This window comes from Rhyacophila brunnea, unplaced genomic scaffold (genome assembly GCF_057557595.1).
Source record: "Rhyacophila brunnea isolate RB1 unplaced genomic scaffold, BYU_Rbru_1.0 scaffold_4, whole genome shotgun sequence".
Lineage (NCBI taxonomy): Eukaryota > Metazoa > Arthropoda > Insecta > Trichoptera > Rhyacophilidae > Rhyacophila > Rhyacophila brunnea.
In genome coordinates this window covers 9,494,688-9,520,913 of record NW_028233068.1, presented here as the reverse complement: position 1 = coordinate 9,520,913, position 26,226 = coordinate 9,494,688, and the positions used below count along the sequence as shown (strand labels likewise).

Below are 26,226 nucleotides of genomic sequence, written 5' to 3'. Positions count from 1 at the left end.
TTGCAATAAGTGCGATATTTCAACAGCAGCAAGATAGGTGCTGTTAAAATATAGCACTTATTGCAACAATAAAAACCAACTTCGTGTAATTGTTACAATAAGTGCTAACATTTTGATACAAACCTACCCTAAGTATGATAATATTTATTACTTTATCACTTTAGCGGTCGATAAGTATAGAATAGACCCACTGGTACTAGAATAGGTAATCTCTTATTTTATTATAATGACATGATAGTAAGTAACTCGAGTTATTTTCGACTATAAATATAAGAAGAATTCTCCATAAAAAAAAATAGTAGTCATGAATCAAACCCTTTTGAATAGTGTTACGAAAAAAATAATTCTCAAGTGTCTGTCTCACACCAGCAGACGATGATTTGCCGCGCAGTGTATAAAAATTCAGTAGCGCGGGACCTGGTGTAGCGTAATACGACAATTTCCGCATTTATGCGGGAACGGGCATCTGATTGTTCGTGTCTTTTCTTTATAAATGGCTGATAACTAGGGTAAATAAATAATTTTTGTCTGTTTCACCTAATTCTATAACCAGAAAATAGTATTTAAAAATGTTAATCAATGATAAACAAAGAGACATATTGAATCGCGGACTCCTAGGTATATTTAAATGACACCTTGTTCAAATTATTTTCCGAAACTATTTACTCGCGGATAATATAATAGCAGATAGGCGAATGAATGCAATCTCCAAAAGCATTCCTTTTGTAAAAATATTTTGTAAATTCACTTTGATCAATGTAAATTTCGAATATTCTATTTAACAGTTTACGCACCAAATAGTTTTTCAATCATTAAAAAACAATATAACTTATTATATCGCAAACTCGTATCGTTACAAACACGTCAGTCAAATGTCTTCGACGCACATGCACTAAGAAGCGATAAGACACTATATACGCGGCAAATTTGAATTGGCCCGATGACTGATATTTTTTTATTCAAGACACGCTCCCGAAAAATATTTATTTAAATTAGATAGAACAAAAGTTTAGGCTATCCATTGACAGATGTCAAGAGAAGGATGATTTCTGAATAAATTAAATCAATGTTCGAATTATTCGCGCCTGGCCGAAAGGAGTACTAGGCAAACGAAAATCGAAATGACTTTAGTCAGCTGACGCGCGGATGACTCGCGCGTATAGGCTGACTAAAGTCAGTTGCCGCGTTAGAAAGGTTAAACGTTGTAGATGATTTATTTATATAATTTTGAAGCCTTATTATCCTTTATAGTTATTTTAAACATTTGATGACTGCATGAAGTATTTTTATTACATAAAATAGTATTCTTTTAAACCTCTCGCTCTAATGTTTTAGAATATAGTCATATTTCAGTACATAAATGTGCAGTGGTGTTAAGATTTTTTACATGTATTAATTTTTAAACGTATTTATAAAACCATTAGCATAATTTATTACGAGATAATTTTTGTAAAATATTCACGATAAAAAATTATGTTGATAATCTCTGTGATCCCAAATTTGACAAGAATTAGGCATTTTATTATTCAAAAAATCGGCAAGATTAACACATTTCAAGATGATTCTAAAGATACTTATTATAAGCTATGTCTTTGAACATTCAAGTGTGATAAACATTTTATGAATAATGATTGCTTTATAATAATTATTGACCTAAGAATAAGGTAGTGTTTTTTTGAAATACGCCATTTCTTTTGTCATTCCCCAGTAATTAAGCTACAACATACGGCCGTAGCCATAAATTAACAAACTATAATTGAAGTAGGGAGTAAAATGATATTGACGCGCGTGTTTGAACATGTACCGTTTAAAAAAAAATTAAAAAAAATTCGGTTAGGTACATGTTCAAACACGCGCGTTAACATAATTTTACTCCCTATTTTAATTATAGTTTGTCATTTTATGTTGTGGCTTAACTACTAGGGAATGACAAAAGAAATGGCGTATTTCAAAAAAACACTACCTTATTCTTAGGTCAATAATTATTATAAAGCAATCATTATTCATAAGATTTTTATCACACTTGTATGGTCAAAGACATAACTTATAATAAATATCTTTAGAATCATCTTCGAATGTGTTAATCTTGCCGATTTTTTGAATAATAAAATGCCTAATTCTTGTCAAATTTGGGATCACAGAGATTATCAAAATAATTTTTTATCGTGAATATTTTACAAAAATTATCTCGTAATAAATTATGCTAATGGTTTTATAAATGCGTTTAAAAATTAATAAATGTAAAAAAATTTAACACCACTGCACAGTTCTGTACCGAAATATGACTATATTCTAAAACATTAGAGCGAGAGGTTTAAAAGAATACTATTTTATGTAACAAAAATACTTCATGCAGTCATCAAATGTTTAAAATAACTATAAAGGATAATAAAGCTTCAAAATTATATAAATAGATTATCTACAACGTTTAAGGAGTGTCCAGGATCATGGTTTGAAAATACAATAAAAACTCAATTTTGACCTTCGACGAGCATGTCCCCCCTTAAGAGATGCCGCAACACTATTAATTAAAAGTATTGTTAATGTAAATCAAATAAGGAATACTCGTACTAGATAATCATATTTACAGATGTGCATGTGCAATGTTTTAATATTATTGACAAGTGTTTTGGTCTTATTTACAGTGGCAGAATCGGAGTCAGCGGGTGATGCTTCGCCCCCGTCTGCCGCCCTACCTCACTCTCCAGACAAGAAGCAGGTCAATACTTTGAAATATTTCAATATCAATGTGTTTAATAGGTCATCTATTCAAGTATGTTATGTACATATCTACATTCGTTAGTATCGATTGTAACTTCTCGCCAGGTCAAAAGAAAACATTCTTCTATTAAGATTTAGCCTGAATAAATTATGAAGTGACACTGAACGATAGATTCATTTGTAACAGATAAAAATGCTTTGTATTGGTGTTACAGATTTATTTTATGCATTGAAATACAACTAGTTAAATGAACAGTCCTGCAAAATCACAAATTACAATACAAAAATAAATAATGAAAGCAACAGTCAGCCGCTGTGCCGTTTTGATAAAATTTAGAGTATATTTTTTCTATAGTTATGAATTCAACCAAAGTAAAATCTTAGAATTTTATAAAATAGAATATATAATATAAAAATGTTCATATTAATTGATTGATTGATTGAACTGATTTCAAACTTTAAAATAATGTGCTGATTATAATATTATAGGGGTGAAACTTTGGTGAATAATTTAATACTTGTTTAGGAAGTAAATTGCATGATTGATTTGACTGAAAGATATTTGATGTCTAATCCATGATTACAATGATTAATGTTTAATCCATCTTTTTGCATGACTTTTAGGCCCCAAAGAAAGAGAAAGGGCCGGCACCGCGTCCCCCATCAACGCCCGACAGAGAAAAGGGGCCCGCACCTCCTCCCCCTATCACCGCTACCCCTGCACCCCAGCCGCAATCTTCCTCCACTTCCTCATCATCCATATCCTCAAGCTCATCCTCATCCGTGCACAATCATTCTCAAGATGTCCAAGTCACCAAGAGTCAAGCCCCACAACCGCCCAAGCAATCCGCCGACAACTCTCCTGCCAAGAAAGAAGCTGCAAGAAAGAGCGTCGAGGAGTCTTCCAAGATTAAAGAGAACAGCGCTAAGATACGGGAGAATGAAGCAAGGATCCGGGGCAACGATCTCAAGATCAAGGGAAGCAGTGAAAAGATTAAGATAGAAACCAATGTAGAAGACATTAAAGTATCCAGAAAAGACAGCGCTAGTTCAAATGAAATCGTCAAAGATATTACAAACACCAGTGGTGAAGGCAAGAGAGACAGCGGAGGCGATCTTAAGCTCAAACCCCGTGATGCAAAACCGCCCAAAGAAATCAAAGACCCTGCCCGAAATAGACGATACTCGCACGCAGACGCCCAACTGACGCAAGAAAGCGGAAAGCGATTAGTCGATCAGGTCTGCGATGAAGCAGAAAAGGTCGTGTCAGAGAGACGTTCGGGAGAAATCGACAACGCTATACTAGAAATGAGAAAGCCCACTAAACTCAACATAGATAGACTTATAAGATATTCTTCGGAAGAAAATGTGAATGCGAGAGACGCTAGAGACCCGCGCAACGCCAAGCCTGACAAACGAGGCTATGGCGACTTCAAACGCAAGAGTTCAGCGGAGATGCAGCCTCCCAGGAGTACAAATGGAAGCGGTAACTTAACCAGAGTCAATTCACAAATCGTCGTCGAAATCCGAGATGAAAACACCGGACGTTTGATCCCCATCAGAAGTACCAGCGGGGGTTCCGGAAAACCACCCCTCGATAGAACTAAAAGCGGCAGTAGAACTCCTTCAATCGATGATAGCCATCTGAATACATCCACCATTACCATAGGAACCGGAGATGATTCTTCGAATAGTCTGGCGAGCAATATCAGTCAGGTGACCGTGGTCACTACGCATCCGCCAATCCTCATGGATAGTCGAAAGGTGCGAATGTTATGTAATTTATTTTTCCACTAATTCAAGTCATCGAACAAACGTGGATCTACGCCATTTACTAATGTTTGGTGTCACATTGCTGATTTTATAATACAAAATAAGTGTTTTGATTTATAAATGATTAAGTATTGTCATATTCTCATTTTTCTTCCATGGCTGAAGTGGGTATTTCGTGCTGTAAATTTTGAACCTACATACATGGATGGTTTCACCTGAATATTTTTCTTGTACATATAATAGAACCTCGATTATCCCGGACTTCACAATTATCAACAGGTTGATGAATGGTGAAAATTTCAAAAAATGGTGTGAAAGAAAGTTTATTCCGGATTTCTTGTTATCCGAACTACCATTATCCCTAATATCTTTCGATAATCGAGGTTTGACGATATACCGTGTCCGGAAACTTGTACGTATGCAGTTCGCCGTATCACACTTCACGGTGAAATGTTGTATCGGAAATATATGGTCGTATATTAAAGACCGTCCAACCTCTTTGGGTCGTATAGTACTGATTTAAAATTCATGTCTAAATGAAACACGATTCTTGTCGGTTTACACTTAACATGAAGCCAGCAGCAAACAAATTTTGAAAATAGCCGATTTACTGGATTATTTGTTAGGTTAGGTTTTCGTTCTTGAATTCATGAATTTTGCCCAAGTCAGCCATGAAAATTGAATTAATGTTCATATTGAATCTAATAAAATTGGAGACCGTATACTATACGGTCATCTCTTTCCGATAGAAAGCTCACGGCGAACTGTGCCACGGTTAAATGTTTTACGTACAATTTACATGTAACCACTATATACATGTTATCACACATACTATGCATTGAGTTTTGAACTTGAAGCTGTATGTGATAGGTTCAAATCCCGCATCTAGAAAATTCGCATGTCATTTTTTTTTTAAAATTTATTTGGATTCAGAGAATGGACCTAATATATTGCAAGAGTGACCAACAACTATTTCTTGCGGCCAAGATCCACCACATTTGACTAATTCACAATACTTAATAAGATTTATTTATTATATCTTCAAAACTTTCGTTATTCATGCTTATTTTTTTTTCAGATTCCACCTGGAGCCGTCACTATATCATCTGGAGGCAATTCTTTAGCATCGTCAACACCCTCACCGCCGGTTATTTCAGCCGTCGCTGACCAGGTTGTGATAGTGGCAAACGACACCAACAAAACAACTCAAGTCTCATCGCAACAGGGATCTTCCAGCGACGATGACTGCTTCCCCTCTTTGGATTCACTGGACTGCAGTGCGGCAATCTCAGGTAATTGATAAAATTTCAAATATACGAGGGTGGGTCAATAAGTCTTTAGAAAAGCCGACAGGTGGCGCGACTAGTACTGCAAGCGGTTTGTTTTCATGCAGCGGCACTACCGATTCAGTATGCTGCGAAGTTTCAATCAGATTGGTCGGGTTGTTGTGTGTTTCTCGTACATTTAAAAAAAAAAATTTGCTTGTTTACAAAAATGGAGAAAATTGAGTTTAGAGCTGTTATTAAACATTTTAATATAAAAGGGTTAACAGCAAAGGAAATAAAAAATGAGTTGGATTTAGTTCACGGCATATCTGCTCCTTCACTTGCAACTATTTATAACTGGTTAAATGAATTTAAACGTGGTCGTACATCAACAAAGGATGAACCACGCTCAGGACGTCCTGTAGAGGTGACTACACCAGAAATGATCAATAAAATCCACGATATGGTGTTAAGTGACCGAAGATTAAAGTTGAGTGAGATAATTGAGGTTACAGGGATCTCAAAAGGTAGCGTCATTTCTATTTTACATGACAAATTGGGCATGAAAAATATTTCTGCAAGATGGGTGCCGCGTTTGCTCACAGTCGACAATAAACGCAGTAGGGTGGTGGCCTCTAAAGCCCTATTGTCGCTTATGCAACGCAATCCGGATGAATTTTTTCGTCGCTTTGTGACTGTGGATGAAACATGGATACACCACTATACTCCCGAGACGAAAGAACAGTCAAAGCAGTGGATTGCGAAGGCAAACCATGTCCAAAGAAGGCGAAAACCGTAAAATCAGCTGGTAAGGTTATGGCTACTGTATTTTGGGATGCACGTGAAATTATTTTCGTTGACTATTTGGAAAAAGGAAAAACAATAACAGGGGATTATTATGCATCTTTATTGGACCAGCTAAAAAACAAAACTGAAGAAAAACGGCCTCATTTAAACAAGAAAAAAATCCTCTTTCATCAGGACAATGCCCGTGTTCACACATGTTTACGATCAATGGCTAAAATTGAAGAATTGAAGTTCGAATTGGTCGACCACCCACCGTATTCGCCAGATTTAGCCCCCAGTGACTTTTTCCTTTTCCCAAACTTAAAAAAATGGCTAAGTGAACAACGTTTTTTTTCAAATGAAGAAGTCATCGATCGGACAAATGCTTATTTTGAGGACCTTCCGAAAACTTATTTTTCTGACGGTTTAAAAAAAAATTGAGAAACGTCTAACCAAGTGTATTGAGCTCCAAGGAAATTATGTTGAGAAATAAAAAAAAAATACAAAAATAAAACCTGTTTTAATGCTTTTTTCTAAGGAATTATTGACCCACCCTCGTACCAAAGCTTCACCTTTACCTGATACACAATTCATTTTGCAATCAATTACTAGCTGAATTCTGGCCCAGTTGTGGATGTTGTGCCAGAATATTTGTCTTGTCTTCCCTTCTGGGATCATATTGAGCGGAGAGAGCACCGCATTAATACGTCTGGTTTTGTTTCACTAGAATCCCTAACCAATCACCAACCAATATGTTTAGAAAGTTATTATAATAATAATATTCATTTTTAGTGGATAAAAAAAATGTAAATATACACCGCCGATTCCGAACAGAACTGGCAACTGAAACCTTGACTAATCGGACAACTGATCGTCTAAATGCACCGCTGTTTCAAAACTGATCGGACCCAAAAGGAAACCTCGACTGAACGGAAAACAGAATGTTTAAAACGTTCAAAAGCACCTTTAAGTACAACTATTATTTGGTTTAACACATAAAAGTCAATTAACGTGGATTATTTCCAGGAGTGGGTAGATCAGTCCAAAGGCTTGACAGCAGTGAAGTGCTCATTGTGTCTCCGGTTGAGGGCAGTCCTATTTCTGCTACGGGAGATTCCGGTGTATTCGACGACAGCTGCACAAATAATCAGGTAACGTCACGTACTTTTGCATTTATATATAGGCAATCTATGATTGAATGTTAACATTATATACCAATTCAATAAACCTGTACATACTTACATAATATTGCACATTTGTAAGCATTCGCTGTTTAAAATTTTAGTTTGAGTTATATTTGGATCATTCTGAGGATGGGTTTATAGTCTGAAACAACTACGTTAAAGTGCCCACCACCACCCGTCATATATGCACGGCCGCTTTCTATGACACTTTAAACGTGTCTGAAAGAAGTGATTTTAAGTGCTCATTCCGTCCCGAGACGGAGCGGCACGGGACTGATGCTGCAACCATGCACCGTAGTGCTTAAAGAACAACTGTAAACATAAATAACTCACATATCATAGAAATAACTGAAAACCATTATAATATTGTGGAGTTCTACCCCACACCAGTTCAACTAGCAGATTAAAATATCGTTAAAACCTGTTGAAGTACAAATATTTCTAATTAACTATTTTTTTTTATTCAACGAATAATTCACAATATTTAGGAATGTAACATTCTAATTACTGAACATACATAATTTTGAAAACACTTCTGAGAAAATATATTATAACCAATAGAAAAAAAACGAACCCGCATCTCTCGGATATCATGCCCACGCACATATACCACTATGCTAAAGGAGTCATACTTAATTGTGACAAATTTTAACTAATGGCTTTTAATATTCTGCCGTACTAAGCACAGAGGCCGTATCTGCATTTTAGGCAAGTGGGAGATCTGAGCTTTCATATTATTTTACTTTTCCTGCTAATACTGGGGAACTTTTTATTTATTTTATTTGCCTATAATAGTTAATTTTGGTTTAAGATTTGTTTACATACCTTGAAAATTTGATTTATGTTATTATTATTATTATTATTATGTATTGATATTAGCCATATATATGTCAGATACGGCTAATATGCCTTAGTAAATGATAGTTACAACCAAATCGCTTAGTATTTATCGAGTTTATTTTTCAAACTCCGTAGATACGGCTATTAAAACCCTTGATTTCTCCGTAACTATAGCAGTTACGGCTTGGATTTATTCACCGATCTTATACAAAAACTCTGCAGAATCCAAATATCTAAAAACATGAAAATACCTAAATACGTCAGTTACGGCCTCTGTGCTTAGTACGGCAGTATTCACTTAAGCGCTTTCCAAATTGAGCTACTAATGGCGATCGGCTTTTGTATTTTAAATCGAAGTAGGTATTACTTTAATTACTAACCGACGTCACGGATCACTTTTTTGTTGTAACTTACTTGAACTTGCTAATAATTTTTAACTGCGGGTCTTACTTTTTTCAAAAGATTTTTTCTATTGGTTATAATATATTTTCTTTGAAGTGCTTTCAAAATTATGTATATACAATTATTTCAGTCAGATTTCATTAATGTAAATTATGGTTTTTCCAGGATACTAGTCATGTGTCAGTGGTGACGGTAGGCGAGACCAGAGTTCGAGTTAAGGATTCGTCAGGTCCTCAGCCTGGAGCCACGCATATTTTGTTGGATGGTTAGTCTACTGTGCTATTTACTCCAGCTTATTAAATTTCATTAGTTTTTCATAGTGTTTATTTATCATAATTTTATACGGGAGCTATTGTATTATTACTAAAGTTAGTTAGCTCTTAAGAGCATACTTCAGTGAAACGGCAAATAATTTTCAACAATAGGTGGGACGTAATTTCGCACTTGTTGCCAATCGGAGAGCGATAGTCGAGCTGTGAGCACATCAATTTGTTTTGGCGTCGGAGGAATATATTCTTAAATCGTGTAAAGATAACTAAAAAACGTTATGCATTTACCTGAAAAAGAAAACATGTCGATGAATATATGTATTATTATTATTTTTACTAATATAACAATAAACATAACATTAAATGGACGCATGTTGAATTTTTATGACAAATTATGTTTTGTTCGTCACGCGTCGTTTGCACAATCTGCGCGTTGCGTAGTCACAATCTTTTTAGACCATGCCTCAGCTAAAGTATAGCCTTAAGTTTTTTTACAATGCAGGTTAATGTGTAATGGGCTTCATACTACTTGTGTTCTTAAGACATGCTATGATTTATAACTAATGTAACATAATATTAGGTTTATAATAGATGTTAAATTTTGTGTTGTCCACTTTAATTCTTACATATAACTATCAATTACTGTTCGGCCAATACGAGTCTTTGTTACAATAAATCCACAAGTCTGATGGATGTTGAATAATGTATATAATAATTGAGAAAAGCTAATTGATAATAACCATTCTCTCGTTGCAGGATCACAATCATCGGTTGGAAATGGTTCTTGGTCTGGAAGCAGTGCGAAGGATCGTCAAATGAACGGCCGCAATACTTCTGGAGTGAGGGTATCACCCGACAGTTCACAAACACACGACTCTAGGTATTTAATTGACAACTGATATTATATCCGAAACAATTCAACCCTTTATGTTTATGGATCTTCCAAAAAGTATCGTACAATGGATTCTTTTTGTCTTATGTCCATCATTCACCAGAGGCTTTCATTTTCTGAGCTACTTGACAACACGTTTTTGAAGTTGCAGGTATATTATAGTTGGAATGTTCTAATTAAATAGAAACATTTCTACAATCACCTGCCTTCACTTTTCTATGACACGGATAAGACATATCTTGGGCAATTTTCTTTTGATAATAACATTAATCACTTGTTCAACTCACAGTACCTAACAAAATAATGTTCCCCATAAGTTAGTCTATTGAATGGTCAGACTATTAAAATAAATATTAATTTGACTCCACTAATAGCATTGATAGATTATGATAATTTTTTCTTAGGTCTCATTCAGAGAGTGGCTCAATAAGATCGTCTTCCGGAGGCCACCTTACTCCTCCCAAAGAGAGAACCGTGGATAGGTCTGATGCAGAGAGCATATCCACAACCATTAGTCAGGTAATGACATAACAATGATTACTATTGGGACACGCCCTAATTGTAAGTTAATGACACCAATTAACTAATTGTGCAACAGAAAGGATGAGATGTGTATTAAATTTTCCTCCGATATCGTTTGACTATTGTCGATAATTTGGTGAAGCATCAGGACGGCTATGGTATAATGTCCCAGATTTAATTAAAAAGGTAAATTACTTCTGAGCGGAGCATAGTTTGGCCCTACAGAAGGTGAAGGTTATTATTAGAGTATTTTGTAGCTCGCGATGGCCAAGTGGAACCGTTTATAAACTCTCTTTGGTTTGAATCCAGAGTCTGGCAAGTTCATATGTATGTTTGGACCAAGAATATGGACACAGTATGATAAGTGGCTAACATCAATTTATCATGACAAATATACTCAGTCAATAAAACCTCCACGATGTGGAGGCCAATTTGGTTCGCTTACTAACAAACATAGTAGACTGCGGCAAGTTTTACGTGAAGAGTGGCCGTTTAGAGAACTACAATACTGACAAGCCTTTCATAATATATCGCAGTGGCACGGCGGCCATGACACTTCAAACTTATAATTTTCGCACTTTAATTACTTTTTTTTTTTGAGGAATGTTGTCGGTCATTTTCCCAACCAACCCATTGGGTCCTTGCTCTGGATCAAATACACATCGAAAAACAACATGTAAATTTGTCAGGTGCGACTTGTGACCCGTGACTTTAGAGATGGACTGCGGGCAATTTTAATTACCAACTGGATGAACGATTGAGTTTCTTGTGTTGCTTGACACCCACAAACACATTGTATTATTCGAGTTTGTTTCGAGTGAATGATTCAAAGGCCATCCTTAGTAATGCTTGTTGGTAGACATTGATTGGAAGCTGAAACTTTTAACGGAGTAGTTCGTTTCTTGTCAGTGATATTTATGGTAGTGCCGAAAGGTTTTCACACCGCTATTTTTGGATTAATTCAATATTATCTATGTTATTTCGCAGGATTCTCGGGGCTCAAATGGAAAAGGTGGCGTGGCGCAAGGACAGGCTACGACGGAGGGACAGGCTCAACCTTCCGGGGATTCGCAAGTGGTGCTCAGAAGAAAGCAAGAACACCCCGCCGTCAACCGAATGCAAAGGTATTACACAATTAATATTCTCTGTTGACTTTTTTTACCAATTTATAAAACAGTATCATCTCATGCGATGAGTAGGTAATTCATTATACCAAACCAGTGATAATGATTATGTATTAATTTCTCTATAAGTAGAAGATAGAAAAGATATTCTAACAAATGTGTGTCAACAGGTCCAAAGAAGACATCCAATTGGCCAATTTGAAGAAAAAGACCCGTAAGAGAACGAGGAAGTTCGAAATTGACGGAGTCGTTGTCACAACCACTACCTCCAAGGTAAATTAAAATGTTACGCATTATAAATGTTTAAAACTGTTGATTGTAATAAATTCTATACAGGTTTTTGAAGTACTTATTCTTTTGAATGTTTGTAGGCTTTCGTATAGAATTAAAATCCCTAGGATTCAGTCTCTTGATAAAAGGCATTACATTGAATTTGCTAGTTCAAGTAAGTTACATCATAAAAAATATTGGAGAAATCCACGACGTTGGTTAGTAATTGAAGTAATAGGTATCTACTTTGATTTAATAAAACAAAAACCGATTGCCAAAGTAGCTTGATTTAGAAGGACGCTGATGAGTAGGTATTAAAAAGGCCAATAGTTGAAATTTGTCGCAATTAGTATGTCACTGTGTAGCATAGAGGTAAATGCGACGGACGGGGCGTAAATCCAGGAGATGCAGGGTTTAAAAAGATTTTTTCTATTGGTTTTAGAAAGTGTTTTTCAAAATTATGTATGTTCATTCAATAAATCGTAAAAAAGTACACTATTTCATGAGCCAGTCATTGAAAATTGTGACAGGCTTTTCTTAAAACATCATAAATTGAATACGTGTATTAAATAAGGCTCTAAGTACCAAAAAGTAGTATTGCCTGTAGTTACAAAATACCGAGTCATTGCAGTAAAATTTCATGAAGCAGACTTTTGAAAAATGTAGTATTACAGTGTGAAGCAATCACGGCAGCTTCTATAATTTTAGGTATTAAGAACTCTCAAGTGCCAACACACCATCGTCAGCTATTTTATATTCAATGGCGTTGACCACTGCAGTGCTACTTACACCATTATAAATAAAACACGCCAACGGACTTACAACGTCGACAGGTTTAATTATTTTGCTGTATTTTTTTGACTTGCTTGAGGCACTTAGACTATAGTTGAAGTTGTTGGCATGTAGAACATTTTTCTATAAAAATGACAGTTTTTATTATTTTGGTACTTAGCGCCTTAATTAATACACGTATTCAATTACTTATTTTAAGAAGGTAATAAAAATAATCCTGACATTTTATGACCCATTAACACACACGGAACCGGAAATTTGGTAGGCACATCTATGATCGTAAGCGATATTAATGAAAATCAAAAAAAAAAAATTTTTCAAAATTTTAATATTTTTCCCCATACATTTCATAATTCGAATTTTTTTTCGATTTTCGGTCCCTTGGAATTCATATTAACGAGGTTTTACTGTACTAAATTATGTATGTATAATATTTTTATGTAACAAAATAATTCCACTCAATGCACAATTAAGTGTTTTAATGCTTAGAGTAATAGACTGTATTGTATTTCTGCCTTTCATATTGTTATTAACCTTTTCGTCGCGCCAATGGTCGCCCCAATGTATATCATTTGTCGGCGGCGTGATTTTTACGAATCATAAATCATATCATAACTCGTTAAAAACTGTCATTAAAAATCCGAGAAGCAGTAGAACCGATAAATATACATTCCTAATAATTTTACGACATCTAAAAATAAACAAATACGACTTAAATGAGGTGATAGAGCTTGAACAAACACGTCCCATAGTAAAAAAACCATGCATAGGTACATACCAGGCGGCCACTGTCGTACTTCAAGTGGCATGGACACTTGCGCCGATGACAAGTTTATTAGGGCACGATTTGTGGGAACCCCACTTCAAACACAGAACACATTAATATTTTACAGAGCACATAAAAAATATTACGAAATCACTTTATTTATTATTGAGGGGTTATTTCAAAACACTTAACATAAAATTTTATCGGACAAGAATTTAAAATTTAATAGTTTCATGGTAATCGTAAAAACAGGGCTGAGGGCATAAAGCTACATCACATTCTCGACACATAATATTTGTCATTTTCCTTTTTGTATTTTTAATGGTAGATTGGGAACATACCCGACACCGCCTAAATGCTTTGACTTTTTTCTCAGTTGGGGGAACTTGACGTGGCAAATGTTTTAAAAGTTCGGTTTTTAACATTCTTTTTGGATTATTACTGGAAGAAGGTATATTTAATGATGTTGAAGGTTTTGAGGCACTACCATATTTTTCTATTAATTGACGAATTACTTTAATCTGAAAATCGGCCAAAGAAGTTTTTTTACCGGTTATGACTGTGTAAATAATACTAGCATTTAATAAAAATAAATCAATGATGTGGAAACCAACTTTTTTGTACCACTTAATTGTTTTTCGCATGCACGACAGACTACTCAACATCATGTCAACTTTATCGACAGAGCCCATGTTTTTGTTGTAATCAACAACGCACTTCGGTTTTATAATGGGTAGTCCTGTGGCTCTATTGGTTTTATGTGTGGGCACCATTGAGTCGTCGTGCATGGTAGTTATCATGTGTACCTCCCTTTTGTCATGCCATTTCAACACAAGCAAAGGGTGTCGGTTTAAAGATTTTATTTCACCCTTTTTTAATTTTTGAATTTTCGGCATTTGCTTCCGATTGCTGCGAACTGTCCCGCACGCATTTGTTTTTTGTTTAAACAAATGTTCAAATAATTCTGGGCTGCTGTACCAATTGTCGCAAAAAAGTTTATGGCCTTTGCCAAAATAGTCCCTCATCAATGTGGTCACAACAGCCCCAGACACACCCAACTTTTCACTATCGGTAATTTCCGTTCCGTCGCCACAATAAATTATAAAATCTAAAATATATCCAGTTTCAACATCACAAATCACAAATAACTTAATCCCAAACCTATGTCTTTTTGAAGGTATAAACTGCTTAAATATAAGTCGTCCTTTAAATACTATAATACTTTCATCTATACAGAGGTTTTCATTCGGCAACATCGAGTCTTTGAACAAATTTCTGCAGTGGTCGAGAAGTGTTCTAATTTTGTAAAGTCTATCACCGGCAGGGGTTTCACTGTCAGAGTAGTGAAGCATTTGCAAAATTAGCTCATAACGATCTCTGACCATCGTTTGGCTAAAAATTTTTGCATTTAACAAAGGGTCGGTACTCCAGTGTTCCTCTATTGTAAGACGGCGGTTTCTCGTCATCAATAGGGTAACAGCGTAAAATATGTACAATTCGCTTATGGAAGTATCATACCAGTTATGAATTCGGGCGTTAGGTGTGTGGACTTGTGTGTTGGTCAGATGATCGTGATAGCCGTTGGTAAAGTTCACTATTTTACCCATTATATCTTCATTTAAAAAGTGTGTGAAAAACTCCATTTCACTTGAATTCTCATTCAAGCCTACACTTGGATTAACACCAGTGTTAAAACTGTCAAAGTCATACACAATTGGCACAAATGGTCCCGCGGTCCACGGTTGACGTGGAGCCTCTGGTGCTTCATGTCCAGAGGTGGAAGTGGAAGCCTCTAGTGCTTCATGTCCAGAGGTGGAAGTGGAAGCCTCTGGTGCTTCATGTCCAGAGGTGGAAGTGGAAGCCTCTCCCACATTATGGTCAACATCAGAAGGGTCGTCAATATTGTGTGGTTCTGCCAGCCCTGTTTCTCCTTCATCATCAGTTTCCATTTCATAATCGGAATCCAAGTATTCAATGGATTCTTGGGCTTCCTCATCGGATACACTATCACGCGCAGACATTTTGATCGCAATGTACAAAAATTAACTTTAAATATTTCACTACACAATGTACCTACACGAACTTATTGTCACTATTACAAATGTATATAAAAATATATATGAAGAATCTGTGAACTCGAAATTATATTATTGAAATTTAAAATACTACTTAATCACATTTTACACTAATTTCAATGGGTAAAATGCATGAAATCTCCAATATTATGATTAAAATAATTACACTTAATCACAGAATCGCGTAATTTTATAAAAGCCGAAACTGAATGGTATCGATAACCGTACGAAACCAGACACACACTGTTGAAATAGTATCACCGCACTATTCCAAACAAAGCCGGAGTCGGAAATGATATCACGCGCCTGCGCATATTACGCAACCAACTAGCGGAGATATTTGAATCGACAAAACTGATTATTTGTATTTTGAAGGAAGTCGATATGGGTCGAGTCTTTGCTATATTACGAACTATTTCATAATGTTTGGATGACAGAAATCAACAGATGTCAGTAGAATAATAATGAAGCAAGTTCGTAAAACAAATTTCGTCTCTGTTGCTTACCAAATAACGAAAATACAGCAGTAGAAACTTACTGTCACCTCTAGGCGACGCTCGCGGCTCACGTATACGGCGATCACCGGCATCTCTACATGACGCGCGCGAGGAATAGGTTAATACAAATACATGGTATGTGGCTGCAAGAGTGTGGACGAGTCATCATGATGTGAAAATACCTTAGCATCGATAAAAAATATCCTGTTTGCTTTGAACAGGTAATATGGGGCGACGAAGAGAATGGGCGGACGTATGACGACCACGTGTTCCGCAAGCAGGAACTACGAGAACTAAAGATGCTGCAGAAACAGGAGCAGAAGGAATTCCAAGATTTGACTCTCAAAGAGACAGCGCTCAAAGAGCAGCAAGACAAAAGGTGACTTACTCATATTAAAATTATCGGTTACCTTGTACAGATTAGTCATAGATTTTCTATCTAATGTACAACCAACTTTGCCAAAATTGGTAACTGCCTGTTTTTAATCGGTTTTAAGATCTAAGTCCATCAATCTTAGTATTAAATATGAAATCGTATTGTAGCAGACAAGAGTATTAATTTTATGGTCTGCAATTTTATGACACAAGAAAAACATTGATTTTTATAGTATACAGTTATGTTCAGTTGAACTTTATCGTGTTACGATTGTGATCATCAGTTTCACATGAGCACCTGAAAAAGAATTCATGAAAAATCAAGGCGGACAATATTGATTGTTGACAAAAATATCATTAAATTATAACTTCAACATTAAATTTCCTTTTGTTTGCATTATCTTTACAAAGTGAATCTTGGCTGTCTCATCAATAGGTTTCTCAAAAGATTTTTCTTACGAGAAATGGATGTTGGCCACTTGCTCAACCTATTATTAGGTCCTGTTCTGTACTCAAACACATTGAAAACCAATATGTGAATTTGCCAGACCCGGGATTTGAACCCGTGACTCATGTCTTCATACATGGACACATCACTACTTATCCATCGAAGGCGCTGCTTCATTATTTTTTTTTTTTTTTCAAATCCACTTGTGAAACCCATTTCATTGGCTGTGCACTTATTGAAAATTAAAAATTGAACACTAATTATTATCAAATTTAATGTTATTATTGGGGAAAATGTGGTCAATACATATTTATTGTTTTGTATTGTATATACACCCACGGTGGCCGCGCGGCTTAAGCGTTGGACTATTACGCCGTGGGTCCCAGGTTAGAATCCTGGGTCTGGCAAGTACACATATTGTTTTTCAATTTGTGCCTGTCAGGGTATGGACCTAATAGGTTGAACAAGTGGCTGACATCCATTTCTTGTAAAAAACAAAATGTGTTAATACAAACCTCTACTCTGTGGAGGCCCATATGATCCTATTAGGATCGGACATGGTCGAAAGAAAAAGAATTGTATTGCAGTAGTTGGTAATGGTTTTTTTTTTAAATTAGTTTGTGAATGTATTCAGTTGTCTGCGTGATTAAGGCATGGATGTCGATGACAATGTTAAAGAATATTATGAAAAACAAATAAGTAAACAATCGTTTACTTCTGTCTAGGTTTGAACATGAGATGCAGAACCTGGCGCGGGCGCAAGAAGCTGAACTAGAAGGCCTGGCTCGACAGCAGAAGGCTCTGGTGGAGAAGGCGGCCGCTCAACAGGAGGCCGACACCCGACAGGCATCGCGCAGGATGAAGGCCGAGCAGGAGCGGGATCAGAAACAGTTCCGAGAGGGTCTCAAGCGAGAGATGCGCCTACTCAAACAGGTTTATACTTTTTTGTAATTTAGAAGGTGAATATGAAGTTCTGTTGTCAGTGTATCTTCTGAACGTGCCAAATCCAATATATTTATACCATTATTTTATACGTTACCGATTAGCAGATGTCGCGTTTAAACCTCCAACCATGTGAACCGTCTAATACACTAATCAAAACCACCACACTTCTGTAATTACTTACGCATCGACATCTTTAGCGTGATCACAACACGTCAGAAAGAAATTATTCTGTACTGAATTTTTTCTACGTTTACTGCTAGGGTTATTTGAAGCTTCAATGTTTTAATTGGTTCAGTTCTTGGGGGGAAAAAACCTCCCTGGCTTATAGACCCAACAATTTGTAGATATTCAACCACATGGAAAAAATAGATGATCAAAATTAATAGAATAAAATTTAACATTTAAAAACAAATAGAACCCTCACAACATCATTTTTAAGAGGGTCCAGTTCCGATTTGATGATCTTAAGATTCTGAATCAATAGGTTCAGTTTTAAAATAAATAAATGGTTCTGTGGTTCAATTCTGGTTCCATTTCCAGCTATGATGTTAACCAGATCATTGTCAACATTTGAAGTGATCACCAAGTACATTTTGAATAGTGTCAATCGGAATTTTTCAATCGTTAAGAGAATAATTGGTATTTGTGGACACATTTCTTATATTTGAGGTTATCAAAAGGTACGGTGATTGATTTCTATGTCTTATGAATTGTCTATTTAATGTTGCCGCCAGGAAGTGGAACTCCTCCCCAAAGAGCGGCGCAAAGAAGCGTTCCGAACGGCCAAGCTGCGGCTGGAAGAGGAGCAGGAGGAGAGAGAACAGGCCTTCCTGCAACAGCTGACACAGGCGCAGGAGCTCTGCAATGCCCGACTGCACGACTCGCACAGAGACCGCCAGGCCCTCTCCGACCGACAGTACTTGCAACAGAGACAGCAGGTTTGCAACTTCAATACCTTGCATTTTTCTTTCTTATTGAAACAGTGGAACACAGGAAGGTTTTGACACTGTTAAGAGTTTTTAACCCGAGCGGTTATATTATTATTATATTATTTAATACTGAATACAAGTTGTAAACAAGCTTTTAAGAATGCTTGATTCTTTAATATAGAAAAAACATAAGTTGTTGAATCGAGAGAGTATCTCGAACTCGCATCTTTCACTTTACGGAAGAGTGCTCTTTTCTTAGATATTATATATTGAAGATATAACCAATAATTATTTGTGTTACTTATCAATTATAAGTTTTAAGATTATTCTCGATTGTGTTATATTTTTAAATATTGGTTTATATTTTGGTTTGCTGATTGCAATAACTGTAAGCATAATAAAATTGTACATAGTATTGACATTTAGTTGTACCCATTGATATACTACTGGATGAATCATATGCTTCTTAAAATGACGCCCGATTTTCAGTGACTCGGCCTTTGTTAAGCCCGATCTAGCTTGCATCTTACTCTAACTAATAGTCAGCGCATGACGACTTGCTCTGTCTGCTTTACGTTGCAGCACCCTTAAGTTCACTATTCCAAGAATGCAAATTTAGTTTTACAGCCAGGGCAATACGGGTGAAATTCGGGAATCCATGTTATCGGTCTTAACGCATTATACCTACAAGGAAATATTATAAGACGATATTCGTAATATCTTTTGTGGTACATTTTTAAAATGACACTTGTATGGGAACTGCTCATCTAGTAGTATATCAATGGTTGTACCTATCAGTTTCTTATTATATACATAATATGGATTGACCAACAGTCATAACTTGAAGTGCAATGCTTTGAAGAATTGATAGCGCTCAATACACCAACAATACTCACATAGCGGCAAATCAAGCGCCAAGGTTACGTGTCAAGTTATAGTTGTCAGTCCATATATATATAGTCGAACTCGGTTATTACGATAACGGACATAGCAAGATCTCGGATGTAATGAGGAAACATTCGTTGACATTTTAGTTTATGATTTTCTCCATACATTTGTTCACTTTTATAACGAGCTACTTATCGGATATACCGAGCAAAAATATCATCGAAATTTTTCTTAAAACTGTTGTGTTGATCGTTTAAAAACATTTTCGATCCTAAGCAATAAAATCCTACCATAGACCGATGCCGCTTGGATCGGATTACGTTTATGACAATAGTTAAGTGTCTATAAGTACATAATTGGTGTTTTCGCTGACATTGAAAAAGTATCCACGCATATGGTTGAAATTTCATGTAAAAAATCCAAACTGAAGTCAGTAGGTACCTACCAACGTTCATTACAAAAAACAACTTCTTTTGTAGTTTATGAATGCCATGCTTGTTTCGGGGAAAAATTCTAATTGTGTATTTTTGTTTGAATTGCGACTTTTTGTGTTATGTGACCGCTCATTTAAAAATACCTATTCCCTGATATAACGAGTAATGCTTATAACGAGCAAATTCAGTCAGTCCCATCTTCCTCGTAATAACCAAGTTTGACTATATATATTTGTATTATTTTTTTCTGTGCGTCATTCTTCTGCTAACATCTGATTGTTTTTTCGTATCCACGGTGTGAGAAATTGAGTTGGTTGGTGAATTTTGAGAGTATATGATATGATAACAGCTCTGATTGTTCTGATTTCCAGGTGATGAGAACAGGAGAGGCGGCATTGTGGGAGCTAGAAGAAAAACAAATCCATGAGAAATTCCAACTCGGCAAGAGACAACTCAAAGAAATCTTCTTCCTGCAAAGGCATCAGATGCTTGTCAGGCATGACAAAGAATTAGAACAGATCAAAAGGTAACGCATCTTTCCGTGCTTTCGTTTCACTTTTCATTACTTTAATTCAGGCAAACAACTGATGTGATATGCATACTTGTACATTTTAACATCGTTAGAATAATGGTTCAATTTAATTTATAATTATTTTGATTTACAGAATGAATCAGCGCAAAGATGATGAGCTTGCGAAGGGGCAAGCCTTGGAAAAGAGATCGCTGCCGAAGCGCATTAGGACAGAGATGAAAGCGCGAGAGATGATGTTTAGAGAGAGCCTTCGCATCAGCCTAGCCCCTGGAGATCCTGACGAGGAACGGGACAGGCTTAAGAAGGTAGTAACCCAATCTTTCCGCTTCTTTACAACCCTTTCTTATGCACAATCGAATCAATGTGTAGCCTTGTGCTATAATATAATTCTTACTGATCTCGAAACCTGATAATATTCTGGAAGTATGATAGAATGTCAACATACGGGATCCATTAATCCGTTCGGTCAATTGTATTTATTTTATGAAGATTGTGTGCTTCGATTCATCCAGGTTCATGGTATATTGTGTTATTAATTTTAGTTCCAAGAGAACGAAAAGAAACGCTACAGAGCGGAACAGCTACGACTACAAGTGAAACAGGACCGCCAGCGCGAGGAACTTCGAGCGGCGGGTGAAGGCGCCATGAGGGAGCTGGAACAGCTGCAAAACGAGAAGAGACGAGCACTGATGGCGCACGAGACGTCCAAACTGCGCGCCCTTGAGGATCGGTATGCTGCCGAACTCAGGGAATGGAGGGGGCACCTCGCACCGAGGAAACAGGTATAATATTCAGAAAAAGTGTTTGAAATCGATTAATATAATATTATTTCGACTCCTGCGCATCTATTCTATACACAAGACTGCGATCGGCAGCTATTGAGTGTAGTTTTTCATATGTTTGTATCGAAGTATTATAATTGTTACAATAAGTCAGCCGTCTTAAACAGTCAAAATGTCTATCTCGCTCCAAAATTTAATACACCCAAGAGAGGTGCTGTTAAAACATAGCACTTATTGTAACAATTACAACTTCGATACAAAACTACCCTCGATAGTTGCCGATATCAGTCTTGTGCATAGAATAGATGTACTGATTATCAATTTCCTGTAGACGTACTTCTTCACAAATTATTAATTTACGTGTATCGTGTATAATTTGAATTATAGTTCAACAGGAATTATTTATTCCTAATGTACATAAAAAATGGCATTTCAGCTAACAGGTATGTTTTATAGCCAAAAATCACTGCTTCAATATGTTACTTTTCATATTCAATAATCTCATTCTTTTATGCAACGCCTACTCTTAGAATGGCTTTTGTATTATATTATTATGTAATATATAAAATGTATTCTTTTCTAATATTTTGATTCAAAATTATTAGTATCTATTTATTTCTGCATGGTGTTTTTTTTAAAGGCAAGTAGTCAATGGATATGTTAAATATATAATTTTTAAACAGAATTTTTCAAATAATATTGCTTATTTCAGTCACAATTTTACAGGAGAGCATCTTTAGCTTTTTGTTTTGAAGTATAAAAAAATCTGCTCTGCACTCACATCTATTTGGCATTAACAGGATGTGAATATGTTTTAAAAACAATAACGATAAAATTGTGACTTCCGTACTTTCAGCTCGTAAGTTACAGAATTTTTTCACTCAATCTCTTATTAAATTGAACAGTTCGAGTAGCGAAGAGTCAGTATTAAATGATTATTTAATCTGACTATAGAAATAATTTTAATACAAGAATTTGGTAATGTTTTGTGTGTATTTTGGGCCAATTCTGCAATTACAGGGGTTGAAAAAAATCTTATAAAAGTTAATAATTAAAACAGTTTTAATCCCACAATATCAAGATATCCCAGGATTGTAAACCCAACAAGTGTTGGAAATTAATTTATACTTGATTTGTATATATACAGTATATTGTACAGTGGTTACAATTTGAATACTTACGTATATGAAATTATTATCCTAGAATCCTAACTTAAAAATGTATAAAATCAAGTGTCGGCGCACTATAGTAAAATAATGTTTAGAAATCTAAATATATAAAAGATATTTTGCTGACTTCATATTTAGTGTTCAGTGCAGAACATTTTCAACAATAACAAAGATTTTGGGATAATTTTGGGACAAATCATTTTAGAAACTTTCGGAAAGATGAGTTAAAAACTCTTTTTGGGTAGAAAATTTGATTTGATATGGTTTTTTTTGGTAGGATGAGCTAACCCTAATCTGTGTCGTAAAGATATGAAACTCGAGTTTATCTGAACGAATTTGTCACCCAACACTGTATGTGCGCCAGTGTAAGAGTGTGCACAATTTATTATTCTATTCGTTTAATCATCCTCAGGCACTGACAGCTAGTTAATCAATGTCTAAAAATATAAAGGATTGTGTAATATCTTTGAAAAATTCTGTTTATTCTATAGTTTCATTAGTTTTCTAACACTTATATTTATTGTCATAAATTTTCACTTACAAAATTATTATTTTAAACTCTTTTAAAAACGATTTACGATGTTCTTCTTGAAGTATATAAAATTTATATTCATCATAATTGCATATTATTACAAATCAGGAATGGTATCTACTCTTTACATCATCTGCTAACTCTCTAAATCATCACTGAAACATTAACAGCTCTTCCTGGATTGGCTGAACGAGCAGATATCGACACACGAGGCCGCCCACGGCCCGATTAACCCCCCTTCCGTCAAAGAAGAACTCTTGAAATCCCCTTGGCCCATCAACGCTCTCCATTCTGTCTTGCAATCCTCCCCTATTCGCCACCGACCCTCTTTCATGCTGAATACCCTCACCAGATCAAAGACAACCTTAACCTCAGGAGATACCCTAAGCTTGAAACAGAGGCGTAGAAGCATCAGCCCTGACTTGTCGATTACGTCCAAAGCCAGCAGTTCGTCGCGATTATCGCTGTTCACTCCCTGGAAAAAATTAAACGACGATGATAATCACAGTCTGAATCCAATATTTGCATTTGCAGAGTTGAAGCAAAACACCATGTCTCCCGGTCGAGTTTACGAAGATGACACGAGTATTTCCAATAAGCTCAAAACAGCCGGTGTAATCTATCGGGACGCTAGGGTTTCTAATTCTATGGAGAATCTTGATAGTATCACTCCTAAACGGGCTGCACGTCCGATGACTGAGTACTCGTATTCTTCTTCATCTCGCCCCAAACAGACTGTTTACGAGGAAAGTCTTATAACTAACAAACAGAACGCTGTTAAGAAATCAGTTAATTCGTCTATTCGTTCGAAATCATCGATCATTTCTGACGCTTCCATTGAATCTTCAGATTCTGTTTTCGGTTCTCGTAATGCGAATTCAATCAGAGATGTCGCTAATAAATCGGGCATCACTGTCCGAGTGACTTCCGATACAGCTGGCTCGACGTCCGCCATAGCTGTCAATAGTTTCGTGCCCGGTTCCAAATCGACTGTGCTCAATGCAGACGAACTGCAAGACGAAAGCAACGATTACGACGATGACGATGTAGGTTTTGAAGACACAGACGCGTTATCAACAAAGCCGACTGATGACTCATCCGTGTTGAGACTCGATGGTGGTTCAGGACAACAAGAAAGAGACAGTGCGTGGGGAGACTCGAGGTATTCCAGTAATTACGGATTCCATCTGAAGAAAGATGGTTCTAGGAGCAAATCAATCGATGATGATTCCGCTGCCTGAGGGTGTAGTAAATTTGTTGATCAAATGATTGACTAAAAGATGCAATAAAATTATACCTATTAATTATACTTTTAATTATACGATTTTCAATAGTATATTAATTTTATATTCTCGTCTGATATTTCTGTATTGTTGCAATAATTATTGTGTGTTAATGTCCTTTACTCGTCTATTTCAAACCAAACATGTATTGTAAAAAACTGCACTTTATGATTTCCATTCCGATGCGCAGCATATGGGCCTCCGCTGAATGATCATGTTAGATTATATTAATGTTTATTCGCCATTCGATCAATCTATTTTTTTTACCCATGGTCTGTATCCAAACGCTCTTTTAAAAAACAATATTAAATTTATCCAGCCAGCAAGTTGGGCATTTCGTTCACTACGCTACTGCGAGCAGTATTTATCATGATATAGCTCCAACATATTTCCACAACCAAATCAAATTTTTCTAATGGTTATCTTTAACAACCCAACATAATATTTTATTTTGCTTCCATCTTGATAAGAAGATCACAATCACAGTATCATTCGCCATCTGTTTGGCATCTTTGTAGATGACTGATTTATTCTTGTCTTCACACTACTAAGGCCTGAACCCAACACAACTATTTGTGGCTACGACCTGTGGCTTACTGCAGTGCACTAGTGACTGTCAACTTTAGGCAGAAACTCTGCATATTTGAATGTCCTGTATAAATAGTATTCGTTATGTAGTCTGCAGTGCTTGGCTGTTATTAGCAGTTGTGCTGCGTTCGGCCTATATCTCAATTTGAACAAAATTCAAATTAAAGATGGCACTTCCGGTTGTCTTTTTTTATCGTGTATCGTCCTGTGTAATTTGAATAATATCTCTGCCACAGTATTGCTGTCCCATTCGCACATTTGTTGTCCTGTTCTGTTGATTTCAATGTCAGTCTTTCTCTGTATATTATCACCTGTCTCCCGACGATGTAAAATGCTGTGCACATTGACAAATACTCTGGTAAAACGCTTTTAATAGTCCATAGTATGTATTCACACAATAATCATGTAGCGTAATCTTTAGCCACCCATTAACACCACATAATACTTATTGTGATATTGGCACGCCATTCGGTAAACACACGTCAATCACTTTCACACGCTCTAACACTGTAACAAAACACATGGTACAGTATTTCTCTCAAATGCTTTATCCTAAACACACATTCTAACAAAATATGTATAGTTACCTGAACACACAACAAGCACAATGGCCTTCCTGCCGGAAGTCAGGCAATCGGTGACAGTTATATTCTGATTATACGAACAGACTCACTGACTCCTATTGACTGTTGGCATGGTTGAGAAATTTTATTTTGAAATTTTCTATTATCCCTTGACCCGATTCGTCTACGACATAATACGACAAAACATAAATATTGTTAAACGTATAGTATATCAGTAACCTAAACAAACACAATCTCCAATAGTTTGCGGTTACATTTGATGTCAGGAAATATGACGGAAGACTGATAAGTGTAGACACCAATCTGATCAAACATTATTTTTTAGAAAAAGCGTCAAGACAATAAAATTGGTACCTGAATCGTGCGTGTAATTACTATATATGGTGGACAATAGAGTTGGCAAGTTGTTTCATGTAATTTATCCATTCGGAACGCTATTATATGGGTGGCCTGTTAATATCACGTAAGTAATATAATATGGCTTCTCCTCAAAAATGGTATGTTAATATATAATAGAATATTTTAGTTTCAATTATAAATGAATCAGTCCATTGTGTCC

At 36.0% G+C, this 26,226-nt stretch overlaps 2 protein-coding genes across 3 annotated transcripts in view; one reads left to right on the top strand and one right to left on the bottom strand.

Annotated features, from left to right (window-relative positions):
* LOC147066824 (polyprenol dehydrogenase-like) overlaps nt 1-26,226 on the bottom strand; it is a 656,880-nt gene that overhangs the window by 233,628 nt on the left and 397,026 nt on the right. The gene's annotated exons all lie outside the window — the stretch shown is intronic.
* Slik (Sterile20-like kinase) overlaps nt 1-26,226 on the top strand; it is a 65,943-nt gene that overhangs the window by 37,277 nt on the left and 2,440 nt on the right. Inside the window, exons 9-24 of one of the 2 annotated variants that reach the window (XM_085953625.1) lie at nt 2,646-2,719; nt 3,346-4,485; nt 5,573-5,786; nt 7,572-7,696; nt 9,137-9,236; nt 9,997-10,120; nt 10,537-10,651; nt 11,642-11,778; nt 11,949-12,051; nt 16,400-16,557; nt 17,727-17,934; nt 18,681-18,884; nt 20,569-20,723; nt 20,863-21,034; nt 21,272-21,511; nt 23,383-24,587. In XM_085953625.1, the coding sequence (XP_085809751.1) occupies nt 2,646-2,719; nt 3,346-4,485; nt 5,573-5,786; nt 7,572-7,696; nt 9,137-9,236; nt 9,997-10,120; nt 10,537-10,651; nt 11,642-11,778; nt 11,949-12,051; nt 16,400-16,557; nt 17,727-17,934; nt 18,681-18,884; nt 20,569-20,723; nt 20,863-21,034; nt 21,272-21,511; nt 23,383-24,453 (4,340 nt within the window). In that variant the 3' untranslated portion in view covers nt 24,454-24,587. Of the gene's footprint in view, nt 1-2,645; nt 2,720-3,345; nt 4,486-5,572; nt 5,787-7,571; nt 7,697-9,136; nt 9,237-9,996; nt 10,121-10,536; nt 10,652-11,641; nt 11,779-11,948; nt 12,052-16,399; nt 16,558-17,726; nt 17,935-18,680; nt 18,885-20,568; nt 20,724-20,862; nt 21,035-21,271; nt 21,512-23,382; nt 24,588-26,226 lie in introns of those variants that run through there. The other variant, XM_085953626.1, reaches the window with a different exon arrangement.